This window comes from Tenebrio molitor, chromosome 1 (genome assembly GCF_963966145.1).
Source record: "Tenebrio molitor chromosome 1, icTenMoli1.1, whole genome shotgun sequence".
In the NCBI taxonomy this organism is placed as follows: Eukaryota; Metazoa; Arthropoda; class Insecta; order Coleoptera; family Tenebrionidae; genus Tenebrio; species Tenebrio molitor.
This window is the reverse complement of record NC_091046.1, coordinates 45245535-45264874: the sequence shown is the minus strand read 5'-3', so window position 1 is coordinate 45264874 and position 19340 is coordinate 45245535. Positions and strand designations below refer to the sequence as shown.

Below are 19340 nucleotides of genomic sequence, written 5' to 3'. Positions count from 1 at the left end.
ATTGTCAATTACAAAATGTTTTGGTATTGCTTCTGGAAGTAAACAACGAAGCTTGGAAAACAAGACTATAGTCAAGGGTACAAAGCAGGTGGAGCGTAAAGTTCGGATTGATCTTCATGCTGCATTGGTCTAAAGGCTGAGACGATTCACCTCTACCAACAAGAATTGCTTAAGTGTTTTTGTTGCGACATCTTCCTGGCAATAAAAATTAATTGGGTCAATATTTCCCGAGATAGGGTTCGCAAATAGGACCCTCCTATTATGCGAAAATAAGAGGTGATCATTGTTTGCTCTCATTTATCAGCCGCGCTTAAATATGTACCAATTATTGATTACACAATAATTGACACAGCCATAGATAATATCTTACAATTAATTAGCTAATTAATTTGGCAAGTGCTTGTTCTCAGATCTCAGAAATTTAGATTTTCCGATACTGATTGACGTCACTCCAAACCTGAGGGGTTTAGGCGTGTTGGTAGAGGACTCCACACAAATTTTGTAGATTCAAATCTGGCTTTCTTGATGACTTATAGTTCCAGCTATAATCGGCGGTGATGAAAATTTCGAAACAAATACTTAAACACTATCTTCAAAAGAGTATTTGAAGAACTGTTTTTCTGCGTTCCATTTTCCTTATTTAATTGATTTACCTATCACTGTTTTATCGTTAGGAATTTTGCCACTGGTCCATTCCGCAGATATAAATAAGATTTTAATCAATTAGGACTAGTCTCGATTTAGCCCTTAGAGGTGAACCAACATCCCAAGAACTAGGGTTTGATTCTTAAATTTTAATCGTAAGTTACATTTTTTCTTTTTGTTGATTCATTTAATCTGTTTTTGGTTCGACACTGTCAGAATTTGAGAATTTTCTCCTTTGTGAACGGATTTTGATAAACGTCACAACTTGTCAAAACGAAACGTCAAGTTAATTTTAAAGGTTTTAAGCGATTTGGAGCCTTTAAGGGGCTCGTCGAACCAAAAAACGTTGTATTCAACTCGTTCGTGTGTAAATTGAGCCTTTTTTGGCACTCGTGGACGTTCACGTACGCTTCCTGTGTCTTCAAATAAATTGATAACTGTCTTAACCTTACATTTTGTAAAGCCTACATTTGGATAGTGTTCCACGAGAAAACGAACTGTGTCATTGAAGTTCTTACGACACTCTCCATAGGCAATTTTTTTTTCCTTTTTCAACAATATTGAAATATTGAGTATTTTCAATAAATTTTCACAATTTGACGTTTCTAATATCGCGCGCATTTTTTAACTTGAGGTAATTTTATTATTACTAATTGAACCTTCAGGGTCTAAAATATCTGCAGTTTAAATTTCATAAAAATCCGTTGGCAAATAACCGAGATATTAGGCTCGAAAGTCGTAGCTGAGACACCCTGTATACCATTTTATCTTCAATTTTCACATTTTAAGGCACCAGTAATTCCTAGTTCTCTTGTTGCAATTTTATTAGTTTGAAGGAATATTAGTAAAGTCTACTAAAGTCTAACGTCGAACACCCATTTTGCTATTTTTGATTTTTTCATCTGTCCTTCGTACACATGGGCGACTCGTGTTACACCACAGTAGCACCGGTTAAATATTGTGTAATAATTTCTATATTTCGCTTTTTTAGAGGCTTTTGCAGTCCAACACTCGTGTTTGTCGCTCAAAATTACCCTCGGGCTAGCGCCCTCGTGTAATTTTCTTGCTACAAACACTCGTGTGTGAGGACTGCTCGAAAAAATTTCCGGCAATATATCTGTCCCTTGGTATATTATATATGAAAATTCTTCCAAAATTGTTGAATTGTCCATCGTACAAGGGCTTGATGGTACTTTGATACAACACTTCGATAAAATTGATAATCCTTGTGACGTAGTTGATAAACTGTGATCCTTTGAAGACTATCCAAATCACACTTTGATTACCTCCAACTCTCTAATCCGCCAGTATTTAATATCACGAGCTTATCACACATTTGCCGAAATATTCGTACTTCCAACTTGAGTTAGAAAAACGTTTGCACCAATCAATATTTGCATTTTGATATCACTGTGATTTTTCTAGATCAATTGTCCCAAAGGAGTTGCACTTGTTTCTTTAAATATCTGCAACGCTTTATCGGCAAAGTAGATTCCGTAGGAAATTTTTATCGGTAGTGTTATTCTAGTGAAAGTTCTTCCAAAATTGTTGAATTGTCCATTGTACAAGTGCACATGTTAAGGTGAAGGTTTCAAATTCCAGTACAAATTGTTACCAATCGATTTAACCTGCAGTGTGCATTATTGATATCCACGTCGTCTTGATCCATTCCATTATATTTGTCTTTGCGAAGGACTGATTTGTATAATAAATCCAAAAACGACAAACTAGTTTTTTATTGCCCAAATGATACACACTATTTACAAAAAATGACTGAAGCATAACACCAAATGGAAGACAATCCTGATCTCTTGAAATACTTTCAGAAAAGAATTTGGCCCTTGAAGTCTACGATGATCCCAAAATAAAGAAATATCTTTTTTTTCTCATTTCCAAAATTATTTTTCCCATTTTTGTCTTAGACCTTTACTTCTTCCACATTTATTTTATCTACTACACATTTCTTCTACTTCTTCGCAACCTTGAAGGGATGCTCTATTGTTCTTAGATATTCTACACCTTTCTAGCGAACCCTATCGAATAAAGTACCAGTTCGATTCAAAAACGTGTAAAAGTACCAACTGTTTGTTTCCAGAAGAAGCGAAATCCCATCATGGATTTCCAAACAGATTGTCTTACGGCTCATAACGAGTACCGAAAACGTCACGGAGTCCCTCCACTAAAACTAGATAAGGAGATCTGCAAGGTGGCCCAGAACTGGGCCAACCACTTGATCAGCAGAAACGTGTTGCAGCACAGCAACAACAAGGATTACGGAGAGAATCTCTTCTCCATGACCTCGACGAATCCGAATTTCTCCGTTTCTGGAAGGAAAGCGGTCGAGGCGTGGTACAATGAGATCCAGTGCCACCAGTTCGGTACCGAACCGACGAGTCTAGCGTCGGGGCACTTCACCCAAGTGGTTTGGAAAGAAAGCGTAAAGTTGGGCGTGGCTTTTGCTAAATCAGGAGGAAGAGTGGTCGTGGTGGCCAACTACTACCCTCGAGGCAACTTCATTGGATGCTACAGCAAGAACGTACCACCGGTTGGTGGGTTTTAAAATGGCCCACTCGTGCCAAAAAAGCCCAATTTACACATAAATTCGTCAAATAAACTACTATTATGTTGTGAAAACACTTCACGTTGCTTTTGCATAATTATTACACATTGTACAGTTTTGTAGTGAGTTTGGGCTCGCGTAAAATGTAAATTAGAGTAATTAAACAAATCCTTTGAGTGAGTCAGACGAAAGTATAAGTAAGTAAACAATGGAGGGTAATAAACTGCAATAAAAATAAAGTATTTATTTTTCTTTAATGGTTCCCGTCGTTAATTGCGAGATAGCCATCGTTGACTGTTGTTGACTGAACTGTAACAAAAATTCTTGTAAACTTTGTAGGCGCTCAAATAGAAATAAAAAATATATTTCTTGAAAAAAACAGAAATCTATGTGATCTAAAAAAAAGGGAAACTCTTCAATTTTCCCAAGATCGTGTAGAGGCGATTTCTAGTTAATTTGGTTTGGATTAATGTAAGAAATGAAGAAGTCAAAACTACAGTAAAATATCTTAAAAAATCTAAGCTTCAAGATAATGAAACAATATTATAAAAAATTTAAAACGGCAATTTTGTAATGAATTTAAAATGTAGTAGATTATATCATTAAGAGTAGAAGTGAGTCTTTTTTGCTGAGTCCAGAGATTGAAGTCCGAGACGAAGTCGAGTTCGACAACTGGGCGAAGCACAAAGAGAACTTCTAATCCGAATAATATACAGGTTGTCTCAGCTAAGACTAATAACTCAGTTATTTTCCAGCGGATTTTTGTGAAGTTTAAAATGCAGATATTTTAGACAGTGAAGAATAAAATCCCATTAATGCAATCACCCAAGTCTTAAAAATGTAGTTTTTACATGCCTTTTTAAAATGTTGAATCAGTTAAGAATTACATAAAAAATTGATCGTCAATAAAAAATGCTGTAGGGAAAACTCGTCATTGAAAGACGTCTGGTTTGCAAGAAAAAAGCAAAAAACTGTGTTAAACGTGGCTGCAAATGCAAAAACGTAGACGCGTATGAAACAAACGCGCAATTTTGCAGAATTTTGGTCATCCCTTTTCGCAGAAGCGCAGGTGACATATTTGACGTTTATCGTGCTAACGTTACAAACACTTACAAAGTTAAAGACAACATTTGGACGTAATTTATTATACTGGATGCTTTAATTCCTCCATAAAGGACTAAAACACGATCGGGATATTTTAGCAAGGTAATTTAGTTCACGTACGCTTCCTGCGTCTTCAAATAAATTGACGACTCTCTTCACCTTACATTTTGTAAAGCCTACATTTGGATAGTGTTCTACGAGAAAACGAAGTGTGTCATTGAAGTTCTTACGACACTCTCCATAGGCAATTTTTTTTTTTCCTTTTTCAACAATATTGAAATTTCTGCCGCTGTAGTCTATTTTTAGAGTATTTTCAATAATTTTCACGATTTGACGTTTCTAATAAAGCGCGTCCAATTTTGACAAACTTTAAAGGGTGTACAAAATGTTGCTTGGCAATTAATCATCAATTGTTTCAAAAGGTAACTGCTCAAATACCTTCAAATTTTACATTAAATTTTTAACGACAAAATCTAATCTTTTCGTTGAATCAGACAAGTGATTTACTTAATTGTTTGTGTAGACCCCTATTTTTTAATGTTTAACAATCTAATAATAATCGCGCATAATTTTCGATAAAGGAAACATGTATTAAAATTAAATTTTTTAACTTAAGGTAATTTTATTACTACTAATTGAACCTTCACGGTCTATAATATCTGCATTTTAAATTAAATAAAAATCCGTTGGCAAATAACCGAGATATTAGGCTCGAAAGTCTTAGCTGAGACACACTGTATACCATTTTATCTTCAATTTTCTAATTTTAAAACACCAGTAATTCCCAGTTCTCTTGTTGCAATTGTGACCAAAAAGTGGCCAGTGACAGCTCCGGGCTCTCAGGGGGTTTTCGGGGCATAGGGCGTGGGTTCGGATTATAAAAAAATGGGCGCCAGGCAGCTATTGTCTTGAGCTGGTTGTTAAGCTTGTCCAGCTGCCGGGACAAGTGCTCAGTTTCTCGGATGCTTCGGAGTCAATACGAAAGAACTTAATTCCTTGCGAATTAAATAATTGGTTTATTCAATTTTTGTCCAACAGTCCAGGAAATTCGAAATGCTTACTTAAGTGTGCACTGGTCCGTGGAATTGGCAACGTTACTCTACGTAATTTTGTTAATTGAAATTTCGAACCAGTTCACATTAATGATCTTATTCAATACCTTATTCTGGTCTTATCAAGAAAGCTTTCCTTTACAGGTGACCTTGTAACTTATTTGTGAATAAACTTAAAATTAATACAACTCCGATGAAAAAAAAAAAACGAAAGGAAAATCTGTTGCATGCGTGAAACAAGAATGAAGCGCAGTCTTCTGCTTTCATAAATTTACAACGTTAATTTAACATCGATTCTATAATTGAAAAAATTGCAAATTTACTGGAAGTAGAAGAACTGCTACTAATAATTGAAATGTGAAATTTGAAAACTTGAGCTTTGTGAAGTCTTTCTAAAAATTTGAAATTATTGAAATGCGAGATTTTTACAAATTGAAACGGTTCTAAATATTGAGAAGCGGGATATTTGAGGCGTTCTTTGATTTTTCGCAAATCCGCAATTAAATTGTGCGACTTATCTTACGCCGGTAACGTGGTGTGACCTTGACGATTTTCTTTAGTCCTTGGTGAAACGGTACGTGGTCCGATGACCTTAATGGACGGTTTGCGGTCTGGCGACGACCACTCTGACGAACGATGTGGCGACGATCACCCCATATAACGATAGTCCTGGTGAACAATCACCCTAAAAGCGACGCGGCGACGAATGACCCTAAAGAACAACGTTCCTGGTCCGAACTATCGCCCCAAATAACGATGACTGGTCCGGCTGACCCTAAAGAACAACCCCTAACGAATTGTCGTTAGTGTTGCGAAACTCAATCGATTCGGTAATTACCTTTCCGCTGAAAGGGGTTGCTTCTCGATAATTCGAAGGAGGACTTTCCGGTTCTCCTTCGCGGTACGGTAACGGTAATCTGGCTCGAACTACCCCTAACGGACGAAAATTAGTGAAGTGAATTCGCTAATGAAGGATAATTACCTCTATCTCGCTAGATGACGAGGGGTTTCTCGACCACGGCAAAACGGTAAACGGTAAAACGGTAAATCTTCGGGCTCCTCGACGGCCCCGAAGGCTGGCAGCGCCGGACGATAAGCGCCATGGCGTTCGGCAATCCACCCACAGGGATGATTGCGGATCCCGAACGCCACGCACGTGATTCGCAGCTCGCGACTTGCGGCACCTGCCGCCCGCTCGGCGGTCGCCGACCGAGTCCTCTTTAATTTCCGCTCGCGATCGGTTTTTTTTTTTTTGGCTACCCCCGGCTCTAGGAGATCAACCCGAAAGATCTGGACCTTATTCCGTTGGGCGATAAGGCGTCCCGGTTATTGTACTGACCGCGCATCTTGATGACAACTTCCGGCGATCCTACACTTGCACGCTAAATGACAGATGGTCGAACATGGCGCCGGTTTGTTTACGTTGGACTTCACCGATCGAAAAATCCGGATGTCGAAGCGGTAATGTGTCGGTGAGTCCACGCGTAACACACGATAGATGTTGACGGCAATTTCCCGCAGGATCTCAAAAGGTTGGACACCACAAGGATGAAGGAAGAAGGTTAGGGAAAAGAAGAGAAGAAGATAACTTTCCGGCAAGTCACGGGAACAAAAGGGAATCGGAATTAACTTTGCCGTACGGTTACCCGAGCTGAGAAGAAGAAGAGGAAGGATTGAAGGAAAAGGAAAGGAGAAAGAAGAAAAAAGCGAACGATGAATAGATAGGCCGCAGCTAGACAGCCTAGAGGCGTGAGGCCACCTCAGCCTAAAATTTAGGGGCTAACATGTGTGATTCCAGCCGCCCCAAAACTGGCTGGCACAAAGACTCTACAATGAAAACTCTAAAGAAACCGCGAAAGAAACAAACGAAAACCGAAAGTGAAACTGAAAGCGAAACCGAAATAAAACTGAAAGTGATCCGATAAACAAAAATGAACCCTGAACCGATAAACTCAAAATGAATTGACTGACGGCACAAACAAACTGAATTATTTCGAAATGAGCGTCCCCAAAAAAGGTTACGGCAGGGTGGGCGCGTCGCGACGTCATATGCCGTGCGTTGTGTTGCTTGTTCCTGATCTTCGAACAGCGATCTTATTGTCCCGCGAGCATAAGTAGGACCTCTTGGCCTCCTACCCCGGCCAAAACGAATAGTGGCACTTTGACCTGCTACACTACCCCCCTCCTCAAAAAGAAAAAAGAAAAGGTAACGCGGTTGCCTTTTTCTTTTTACACAAAACGAAGATGAAGTCTTCTCAAAAACGTCAAAATTTGTTCAATGGAAAAGTTTTGATTCCGCCACAAAATGGCTAGTTGATATCTGCGCGTATCAAACGATTGAAAACTGAATCTCAATGTCAATTAGTACTTGAGTACTGCGGTATGATGTAAGTCGAATTCGGGATATGTCATAAATGGGGTTTTTCAAATAAACTTTTCCTGAACAAACTCCACGGTAAAATTTTTGGTCTCGATCATTTCAAAAAATTCGACGAAAAAAAATGCAACGCAATTTTCGCTGCAGCGCTCGAAAACGGAAAGTGAAAATGCGACGAAGCGTTTTCCACGATTCCACGGAACGTCATCCGCAAAAAAATCGCTCATAGAGACACTTGGAGGTCTTCGAGTGTCTGACCTTGACATTGGCGAAATGTCCACCGTTTCTCCGATTGTGCGACAAGGATGGAACTCAAACAAACATGTCACCCGAAAAAGTGTTTCGCAGCGCGATAACGTTCTCAAAAAATTTCTTATCTGTGAAGACACGAGATAAGACTGAATACAATCCGCTAATTTTCTCTGCAAAATTCCTGCTTCTCTTACACGGTAAAAAAATTGAAAACTGAAATTTCTCTGAAACCCAAACCCAAAGCTCCGATTGTTGAACAATGAAAAATCTGTGATCTTGCCAAATCTGTAGTTGAGTCACAAACACGATAAACAAAGCTGAATGAGCCAAACTGACCAAATTTGCGGAATTCAAACGAGGAAGCAAAATCGTCAAAATTTGTGACTGCTACAAAGTTGACAAATCACACCCCTAACAAATCGCGTCAAAATTTGTGGCGGCTCGATTGACTTGACAGGCCCTCGAAAATCCAAGCGTCAAAATTTGTGGCTGTCAAATGCAAGCGTGCCCTCGAGGCCCAAATTGGTTTACAAATTTCGCGAAAATGAAGATGAGCGATAAACGAAAATTTGTGGTTGCTCCAAAAAGTCGGGAAATCGGGCCCCACGTTCTGGGCGTCAAAATTTGTGTGACCAAAAAGTGGCCAGTGACAGCTCCGGGCTCTCAGGGGGTTTTCGGGGCATAGGGCGTGGGTTCGGATTATAAAAAAATGGGCGCCAGGCAGCTATTGTCTTGAGCTGGTTGTTAAGCTTGTCCAGCTGCCGGGACAAGTGCTCAGTTTCTCGGATGCTTCGGAGTCAATACGAAAGAACTTAATTCCTTGCGAATTAAATAATTGGTTTATTCAATTTTTGTCCAACAGTCCAGGAAATTCGAAATGCTTACTTAAGTGTGCACTGGTCCGTGGAATTGGCAACGTTACTCTACGTAATTTTGTTAATTGAAATTTCGAACCAGTTCACATTAATGATCTTATTCAATACCTTATTCTGGTCTTATCAAGAAAGCTTTCCTTTACAGGTGACCTTGTAACTTATTTGTGAATAAACTTAAAATTAATACAACTCCGATGAAAAAAAAAAAACGAAAGGAAAATCTGTTGCATGCGTGAAACAAGAATGAAGCGCAGTCTTCTGCTTTCATAAATTTACAACGTTAATTTAACATCGATTCTATAATTGAAAAAATTGCAAATTTACTGGAAGTAGAAGAACTGCTACTAATAATTGAAATGTGAAATTTGAAAACTTGAGCTTTGTGAAGTCTTTCTAAAAATTTGAAATTATTGAAATGCGAGATTTTTACAAATTGAAACGGTTCTAAATATTGAGAAGCGGGATATTTGAGGCGTTCTTTGATTTTTCGCAAATCCGCAATTAAATTGTGCGACTTATCTTACGCCGGTAACGTGGTGTGACCTTGACGATTTTCTTTAGTCCTTGGTGAAACGGTACGTGGTCCGATGACCTTAATGGACGGTTTGCGGTCTGGCGACGACCACTCTGACGAACGATGTGGCGACGATCACCCCATATAACGATAGTCCTGGTGAACAATCACCCTAAAAGCGACGCGGCGACGAATGACCCTAAAGAACAACGTTCCTGGTCCGAACTATCGCCCCAAATAACGATGACTGGTCCGGCTGACCCTAAAGAACAACCCCTAACGAATTGTCGTTAGTGTTGCGAAACTCAATCGATTCGGTAATTACCTTTCCGCTGAAAGGGGTTGCTTCTCGATAATTCGAAGGAGGACTTTCCGGTTCTCCTTCGCGGTACGGTAACGGTAATCTGGCTCGAACTACCCCTAACGGACGAAAATTAGTGAAGTGAATTCGCTAATGAAGGATAATTACCTCTATCTCGCTAGATGACGAGGGGTTTCTCGACCACGGCAAAACGGTAAACGGTAAAACGGTAAATCTTCGGGCTCCTCGACGGCCCCGAAGGCTGGCAGCGCCGGACGATAAGCGCCATGGCGTTCGGCAATCCACCCACAGGGATGATTGCGGATCCCGAACGCCACGCACGTGATTCGCAGCTCGCGACTTGCGGCACCTGCCGCCCGCTCGGCGGTCGCCGACCGAGTCCTCTTTAATTTCCGCTCGCGATCGGTTTTTTTTTTTTTGGCTACCCCCGGCTCTAGGAGATCAACCCGAAAGATCTGGACCTTATTCCGTTGGGCGATAAGGCGTCCCGGTTATTGTACTGACCGCGCATCTTGATGACAACTTCCGGCGATCCTACACTTGCACGCTAAATGACAGATGGTCGAACATGGCGCCGGTTTGTTTACGTTGGACTTCACCGATCGAAAAATCCGGATGTCGAAGCGGTAATGTGTCGGTGAGTCCACGCGTAACACACGATAGATGTTGACGGCAATTTCCCGCAGGATCTCAAAAGGTTGGACACCACAAGGATGAAGGAAGAAGGTTAGGGAAAAGAAGAGAAGAAGATAACTTTCCGGCAAGTCACGGGAACAAAAGGGAATCGGAATTAACTTTGCCGTACGGTTACCCGAGCTGAGAAGAAGAAGAGGAAGGATTGAAGGAAAAGGAAAGGAGAAAGAAGAAAAAAGCGAACGATGAATAGATAGGCCGCAGCTAGACAGCCTAGAGGCGTGAGGCCACCTCAGCCTAAAATTTAGGGGCTAACATGTGTGATTCCAGCCGCCCCAAAACTGGCTGGCACAAAGACTCTACAATGAAAACTCTAAAGAAACCGCGAAAGAAACAAACGAAAACCGAAAGTGAAACTGAAAGCGAAACCGAAATAAAACTGAAAGTGATCCGATAAACAAAAATGAACCCTGAACCGATAAACTCAAAATGAATTGACTGACGGCACAAACAAACTGAATTATTTCGAAATGAGCGTCCCCAAAAAAGGTTACGGCAGGGTGGGCGCGTCGCGACGTCATATGCCGTGCGTTGTGTTGCTTGTTCCTGATCTTCGAACAGCGATCTTATTGTCCCGCGAGCATAAGTAGGACCTCTTGGCCTCCTACCCCGGCCAAAACGAATAGTGGCACTTTGACCTGCTACACAATATTATTAGTACTTGAAGGAATAGTAGTTATCGTCGAACATCCATTTTGTCATTTTTGATTTTGACATCTGTCTTCCGTGCACATGGGCGACTCGTGTTACACCACAGTGGCACCGGTTAAATATTGTGTAATAATTTCTTTGTTTCGCTTTTTTGGAGGCTTTTTTTAATAAAGAAAATTGAATTATTAAATATTTCGTGTTATTATTAATAAATAAATCGCGAGAAGTGCTTCAAATGACCTTACATTTGACTCGGTTGAGCCGCCTGCGGACATTTCAACAGCTAGGATTTGAAGTGTTTCAACTCTTTTCTATAGGGCAATCGCTCATGGTGTGGGACGAAATGTGGCCACTGTGTTACGGTGTTGTCGTGCCTGGTTTGAAGATCAATGTTATCGAAACTTTATTATTGTACAAAATTTCATTAAAATATGTATTTGGTATTTTTAGTTAGTATTAAATACAAAAATATTTCTGAACTAAAAGATACAAACTTTCTTTATTGATAGATTCTGATAAAATTGAAGATGTCTCTTTTTTCAAATCAGTCGCTTTCTCGTAGCTTGGTTTCCACCACGTCGCACCTAGTTATTTTCCTGCTTCAATGCTATTTACCTCAATTACGAATATGATTTTCCCCGGTTATGCGATAAAAATACATCAATTACACTTGGCCAATTAATTACGCTATCGCGTCGAACATCGTTGCAAGGTAAAATTGCAATCGACAACACGAAGCCATCGAAGGCCACTCCAGACACTCTATGTGACTTTCGATTTTTCGAACAAATTCGGTCGGCGCGCTACTCGCTTTAAATTTATGGTGCATTGTTGTACACTTTGTTTGCCGATACTGATAACGAGTCAACATTTAGCGTGCGCGACCGAAGAAACCGCCAAGGATCGCTCGTCCTTCGCAAAAAGTGGTGGCAAAAACTATAAGAGTTGTGATAAAGTTGTGTCCGGTAGTGCGACTTCCAGTTGGCTTCGTGGCCCGTGAGAAAATTTATCACCGATCGCGATATCGTTCACGAATTAATCGGCAAGGCGCGATAAGTGACTAATACTATCTTCATTATCTTCTACCGTATCGATAAGGTCGAGGAAGTGCGAGAGTGAGCGTGGTGAGAATCCTGCAGCGCATGCCCCTGTCCCGCAGGGTGAACGGCAGCAACCCTCGTTTTCAGATGTGCTGAAATCTGCGGTGCAAGTGCAGCGTAAACGCGATCAATATGTCGGCGACGAGCACCCCCAGGTATGTCCACACAATTCCAAACAATTCCTGCCGCGGACAATTCCTGCAACGTTTTTTGCTGCATTATTCGCGCCGACCTTGCCGCTATTGTCGATAAGAATCGTCGACAGCATCCGGCTGTCGATAATGCACGTGGTCCTGCGACCGGAAGCCGCTGAAAAATTCCTGCAGTGGAGCATTTCAGCGCTGCGGTTTGTTTACTCCCGCGGTTCTGTTTTGGTCGCGTGACGAAACTCCCAATTCGCACCATCTACGCCGTCGGTTTTATAGGTTAAGTGGTCAAGAGACACTGCATGCCCCACTGAGCACGCACAATTCGGTAGCGGAGACTTTGTGCAGGAATTATCGCAGATGGGGCTCAAACGCGCCGCGTTTTGATAATCCTTCGATGTCTTCAAGGCTCGGTTATCGAGGTGCGGCGCACTTGAAAGACTAATTGTCCGCCAGAAAACATAAAACTCCTCCGGTTATCTAACTCCAATTAAAGGTCACGATATGTTTTTTTGTAGCACAATTGTTTTGATAAAATTTCGGCCCCCTGGAACTATATAAATCGAATTTTGATAGATCCGCATTAGTTTGTTCGTTCAGCAGCAGAAAGTGAAATTTTGGCGATTTTTTTAACTGGCAAGTGCTTTTCGCTTAATTGCGCCGATTAATTAATGAAGTAGCAATTACGAATTTATTAAAAATTCAACACTGCGACTAGTTTAGTTGCACAACTCGAGAAATTTCATTTCGTGGACATCTAATATGCAATTAAATCTGAAATTTAGTCCATTTGCGAATTACATTCCGCATTCAATGCAAATGAAGATTATTTCGGATTCGTGTCGAATTACAAACGCAAATAACGAATCCTGCGACGATTTTGCCAACGAACAATGTTTTCAAGTCCTGTGGGTCAGAATCGGGTCAGGAAGTTGTCCTTCGTGGAAAGCACAAAACGTTCAAATCTTGTTAACATTCGGTCTTCGTTTGTGCCACCTCTCAGGGTTATAATTATAATTTATTTGCACGCAATTCTGCAAAAAACAAAATTGTGGGATCGCATCACGTCTAAAAATTAAGCAAAGGTCGCTAACTGTTATTGGCAAAGTAGAAATCGTCGTTGCCGTGAACAATTTAATTCCCGCGATTTAATTATTTTTAATTGAAATGGAAAAATTGAGTGTTTTGCTCGCACTAATATTTGCCAACGGTTTCAACACCAACCAGCATCTCTGGTAATTACCACATTGTTTTATTACAGATAACCTACATGTATTCTTCGTTGATGCACAATAATTTATTCTTGTTTTGTCACTTTGTTACAAAATTCTTGCAGCAGAGACGAAGTCTGTTGCTTCAAAATTATTGGAGAATGTGTCATGCGATACTGGGGAGAGGAAACAGTGAGCACTTTCGGCTGAAATAATTTTTATCGTGGATCATAAATTACGTACTATCTGTTCAGTTTTGAAATATTACTAGGATTTTCTGGAGTCTAGAATCATCAATCGTTATCTGTTGTTATTGATAAATTCTGAGTCACGATACGTGATCTATGTTCGAAGCTTAGATTTTAGAAAAATTGGAAAATTTTATTAGATAGGGTAATTCAAGTGGTGCTGATAGCGTATCGGTTCCGATTTGATAACTAAAACAGTCTATTTGAATTGCTGGAAGTGGTAAAGTATAAATATTTACATAATATGTCAAAATAGTTTATACAGGGTCGGGCATTGTATACGCGCACGCGAAAAATCGCGACTTCTAATTAAATAAAATTGTCGAAATTATTCACTTACAAACAAAGCCAAAAAAATACAAAGTAAATTTTACCAAAAAGTCAAATTTTGATTTTTATACTAACCTACCCAGATTCACTTCCTACAAAAAACACCAATTAGATTTTGAATTAAACGAAATTTTACATTTCAACTTTGAAAATCATTTTTATTTACGCTCGGCTAGTAGTGAATGATCCTTTTGTTGGCAAATTATACCATTTGGGCCATAAATCACGCGTCTGGTTTCCGTTTACGTAAAAAAGCGAATTATTTAGCTAACAAGTCAAAATATGTAATTGTGGCACCAGGGTTTGATGCGCTAGCAGGTACAGATTCATTTAGTGCAAAAACTTTATAGGTAAATTAACAGTTAATATCAGAAAACTAACAAAACTGTTACGGCCTTATTTATTAACAAGAAATTTTTTTTTTAAATCTCAAATATACCTTATCAATAATAATTAGTTAGGTATATAAAATTTCGACAATTTTATTTAATTAGACGCCCGACAAAAGTTATAGCAATTTTTCGTATTTTCCATCTCTCTCTTCTTATCCCCCTGTTTCATTTTATTCTTTATTAAGCACTTAGCTTCTTCTTTTTCCTCTTTCTTAATCCCGCATTCTGACATATTAGTTGTTCTACGATCATTTTCCTTATAGTCTCCATCTCCTTCATCTTCACCATCTCAACCTCTCACTCTCTTCGTTCTTTACTTTACAGCTTTTTCACATTCTCTAATCGGGTAAAAGTGTCTCCACTTGCACAAAAATTTTGTTGACTTTCACTCGACCGAACCTTCGAGATTTGTACAAAAGATTTATCGCATTTCCGAGTATAAGAATCAATTTATAGATTCGTGACTCTTCAAATGTAACTGTAAAAGCTCTTCATCATATAATATTCAACGTAAAAAACTTCAATCCGTTCGTTCTGTTCTATAATTGGATAATTTGTAGATAACGTGCCTAGATTCTGACCTTCAAAGAAGTTATTTTATTTTTCCACATTTTATGTTTATGCCAAATCGTTTGATAATACTTCCAAATCAATAATTAGATTGTGGTTATTATAGAATGTATCATTATATTGTTTACTGTTTTGATTGATATTGAGAGTATTTATATTCCAGCTCACCAAAGAGCAAAAGCTTCCTATCTCAGTTTTTCTGTTGTTGTTTTATTTTATGTCCGGTACAGTCTTGGGCTTGATGGTACTTTGATACAACACTTTGATAAAATTGATAATCCTTGTGACGTAGTTGATAAACTATGATCCTTTGAAGACTGTCCAAATCACACTTTGATTACCTCCAACTCTCTAATCCGCCAGTATTTAATATCACGAGCTTATCACTCAGTTGCTGAAATGTTCGTACTTCCAACTTGATTTAGAAAAGCGTTTACACCAATCGATTTTTGCATTTTGATATCACTGTGATTTTTCTACATCAATTGTCCCAAGGAGTTGCACTTGTTTCTTTAAATATCTGCAACGCTTTATCGGCAAAGTAGATTCCGTAGGAAATTTTTATCGGTAGTGTTATTCTAGTGAAAGTTCTTCCAAAATTGTTGAATTGTCCATTGTAAAAGTGCACATGTTAAGGTGAACGTTTCAAATTCCAGTACAAATTGTTATCAATTGATTTAACCTGCAGTGTGCATTATTGATATCCACGTTGTCCTGATCCATTCCATTATATTTGTCTTTGCGAAGGACTAATTTGTATAATAAATCCAAAAACGACAAACCAGGTTTTTATTGCCCAAATGATACACACTCTTTACAAAACATGACTGAAGCATAACACCAAGCGGAAGACAATCCTGATCCTCGACATCCTTGAAAAACAACTACTTTCATAAAAGAATTTGGTCTTTGAAACGATCATCCCAAAATAAAGAAATATCATTTTTTCCATCTTTGTCCTAGACCTTTACTTCTTCCACACTTGTTTTATCTACTACACATTTCTTCTACTTCTTCGCAACCTTGAAGGGATGCTCTATTCGTTCTTTGATATTCTACACGTTCTTAGCCATTTTGATTCTTTTTCAAAATTTACTTTTTCACATTATTTTTATTTAGATTCTTCATATCAAAAAAATAACAATGCCACATGACACCAAGTGATATACATATCACAAATTTGATATCCAAATCTGATAGATCCTAAACGACAGCGTCCTTAAAGGAATGATTCACCAAAACATTTTAGGGAAAGCTCAAATCAGTTTTGGTTTTTGCAGTCTTTGTAGTTAACAAATCGAAGAAGATTGAACAGAAGAAAATTCCTGTTAAACTCTTTCATCAACCAAATCTATTTAATCTTCTCATATTGTTCCAACAGGTGTTCTGCTTTCATGTTTATTCTTACACAGTTTAACCTTCGTTATTCTTCTCATTATTTTCTCGCATAATGTTTGTTTAAATACTTGTGAGAGATTGGATTGCCTTTTAAAAAATTCCATCTCTTTTTGTAGATGTAAATATTTCAATCGATTTCCCGAACGTGCGTCGCAATTTCGAATAGCTCTCGACCCCATAAATAAAACCACAAAAGCTCATCATCATTACATTCAGCATAAAAACGTAACCGTTCCGTTCCATCCAGCAACAAATACGATCCCAGCGTGTTTCCACGAATCATAAATTCATAAAACACCGCTCATCGATCGTTTTCTAGCCGCACGCATTATTACGCATAATTAGGTTCGCGGCCCGTCCGCCGATATCCCGTCAGACATGTCCGCCGATACAATTTTCTAATATTCGTTACACTTGGCCACCAAAACGGAACAAAGATTGGAAAGGCAACGTGCGGTTCACACTCGATGAACATTCGTGTTCGGTATCGCACAGAGCTCGTCCACTCGACGGACTCCATCATCGATGAACGCGAATTAGTGGCGTTTAGGCGTGAACATGTGCGGATATCCTCTAGATATGTCTTTGTGCAGGCGAAAACCCGGATTCCCCGGATCACTCACCGACTTGCACAGGTTCCGGAAGACGGTCCACGGACACGACGGCTCCAGCAGGATTGTTATGGTCAGGAAGACTGACCAGAGGACCTTTGCTTCGATTGAAAAAGGACAGGTAAGGCGTGTTCCAAATATCAAAGTTTCCAAGATTTTGGCGGGAAATTTTTTAATTCAAATTTCTCATTATTATTATTTTCGGTTCCGCCAGAAAAACCGGTAGAAAGTATTTAAAGTTGATCTGTCGAAGTCAAGAAGAAAAAATACTGTTTTTTCTCAAAGTACCACAATGGTACCATAGCCGGTACGAGTACAGTCGAGAAAAGCACACTACGTTCTAATGGTGTACAGATTCATGTTGGCCAGGATTTAATCAACCCGTCCTACTTTTATAATTTTTGCTCAAATTTTTCGGTTTCTCGGGAATTCCCCTAACCCTGACAAACACAATTTCTTGGCAACAATTTCAAATGAAACGAGATTTTGCTTTAAAGTACTGTTATAGGAAGCACTATCTCTCTTTTAAAGCTTTTATGAAATTTTTAAAATTCAAAAATAGTTAGTTGAGGGTTTTCAAAATTTGGCAAAACTCAAAAAGTTAGAACAGACTGATTTTTTTTTTACTTCTTAACTAAGACTAACGACTTTTAACAGTTTCATAACAAAACAGAAAAAATAGTTGCAGAGGTGAACGCGTTCCTTGCTGAGCGGAATTTTTGCAATGAGCTTATTTATTGGAAACTTTGTCACTTTTTGCACACCCTGTCTAACAAGCAGGACAAATTTGAATAAAAAGCGTCTGGTACTTCCGATTTACCGAAGCGTACTCTTAACGCGGATGCTTTCACCCGTTTTTTACGCAGGAACCAAAACTAGAGACGATTACGCGTGAAACGATAGAAACATTCCGAGGGCAACGGACCGAGTGCAAGATCACCACAGAAAAGAAAGGCTGTGAAGAAAAATTCCCACCCGACCTCATCGAATCACTAAACGACAAAGTAGCGAGAACCCCGAAGAGAACCCTATCGAATAAAGTACCAGTTCGGTTCAAAAATGTGTAAAAGTACTAACAGTTTGTTTCCAGAAGAAGCGAAATCCCATTATGGATTTCCAAACAGAGTGCCTTACGGCTCATAACGAGTACCGAAAACGTCACGGAGTCCCTCCACTAAAGCTAGATAAGGAGATCTGCAAAGTGGCCCAGAACTGGGCCAACCACTTGATCAGCAGAAACGTGTTGCAGCACAGCAACAACAAGGATTACGGAGAGAATCTCTTCTGCATGACCTCGTCGAATCCGAATTTCTCCGTTTCTGGACGGGAAGCGGTCGAGGCGTGGTACAACGAGATCCAGTGCCACCAGTTCGGTACCGAACCGACGGGTCTAGCGTCGGGGCACTTCACCCAAGTGGTTTGGAAAGAGAGCGTAAAGTTGGGCGTGGCTTTTGCTAAATCAGGAGGAAGAGTGGTCGTGGTGGCCAACTACGACCCTCCAGGCAACTACATTGGATGCTTCAGCAAGAACGTACCACCGGTTGGTGGGTTCTCCGGCAACAACAACCACCACGACGACTACACGGACAGTTTGTCGAAACTGTCTCTGGCCAACGGTACCACCAAAAGCTCGCACAAAGACCCGAAGAACGGCACCGAAGGTAATTTCGAAGAAGACTTTCTCAAAGCCCACAACGAGTACCGAAAGCGTCACGGAGTACCGCCGCTGAAACTCGACAGGAAGCTTTGCAAGTACAGCGAGGAATGGGCGAAGCACCTCGCGGCGAAGAACATCCTCGAGCACCGACCCAGCTGCAACTACGGAGAAAACATCTACTGCATGTACTCCTCGGATCCCAATTTCACCATCACCGGGCACTCTCCCGTGGACGTGTGGTACGAAGAAGTCCAGCACCACCCGTTCGGCCGCGAACCCAACAGTCTCAAGTCAGGTCATTTCACTCAAGTCGTGTGGAAAGCGAGCGAGTCTTTGGGGGTGGGGGTGGCGAAGAACAGCCAAGGGAGCATCTACGTGGTCGCCAATTACTCCCCAGCTGGCAACTTCGTGGGGCACTACGTCGAGAATGTCCCACCCGCGCTCACCTCCACGCCCAAAGAGCAAACCGTCGAGAAGAAAGTGTCGTTCCCGGAGAAGAGTACCACCAACGACGACGGTTTCACCCAGTTCGCGCTCGAAGGGTTAAAAGTGCACAACGAGTACAGACGGAAGCATGGCGTTCCGGAACTGAAACTCAACAAAGAGGTGAGTGTTCCTCCTCCTGGAGTACT

At 40.1% G+C, this 19340-nt stretch overlaps 2 protein-coding genes across 6 annotated transcripts in view; both read left to right on the top strand.

Moving 5' to 3' along the window:
• The window catches only part of LOC138137890 (uncharacterized), a 32361-nt gene that overhangs the window by 11795 nt on the left and 1226 nt on the right, over window positions 1-19340 (top strand). For 2 of the 5 annotated variants that reach the window (XM_069057500.1, XM_069057486.1), the window contains exons 2-4: window positions 17034-17172; window positions 17918-18091; window positions 18142-19314. In XM_069057500.1, the coding sequence (XP_068913601.1) occupies window positions 17034-17172; window positions 17918-18091; window positions 18142-19314 (1486 nt within the window). Of the gene's footprint in view, window positions 1-720; window positions 801-11874; window positions 12301-17033; window positions 17173-17917; window positions 18092-18141; window positions 19315-19340 lie in introns of those variants that run through there. The other 3 variants (XM_069057517.1, XM_069057510.1, XM_069057492.1) reach the window with 3 other exon arrangements.
• On the top strand, window positions 2677-11046 carry LOC138138160 (Golgi-associated plant pathogenesis-related protein 1-like). Its single transcript, XM_069057941.1, has 2 exons — window positions 2677-2690; window positions 2741-11046. The coding sequence occupies exon 2, from the start codon at window positions 2759-2761 to the stop codon at window positions 3203-3205; it is 447 nt and encodes a 148-aa protein (XP_068914042.1). The 5' UTR covers window positions 2677-2690; window positions 2741-2758; the 3' UTR covers window positions 3206-11046.

Excerpts from the sequence above, each read along its gene's own strand:
- LOC138138160 (XM_069057941.1), top strand. The coding sequence starts at position 2,759 with ATGGATTTCCAAACAGATTGTCTTACGGCTCATAACGAGTACCGAAAA.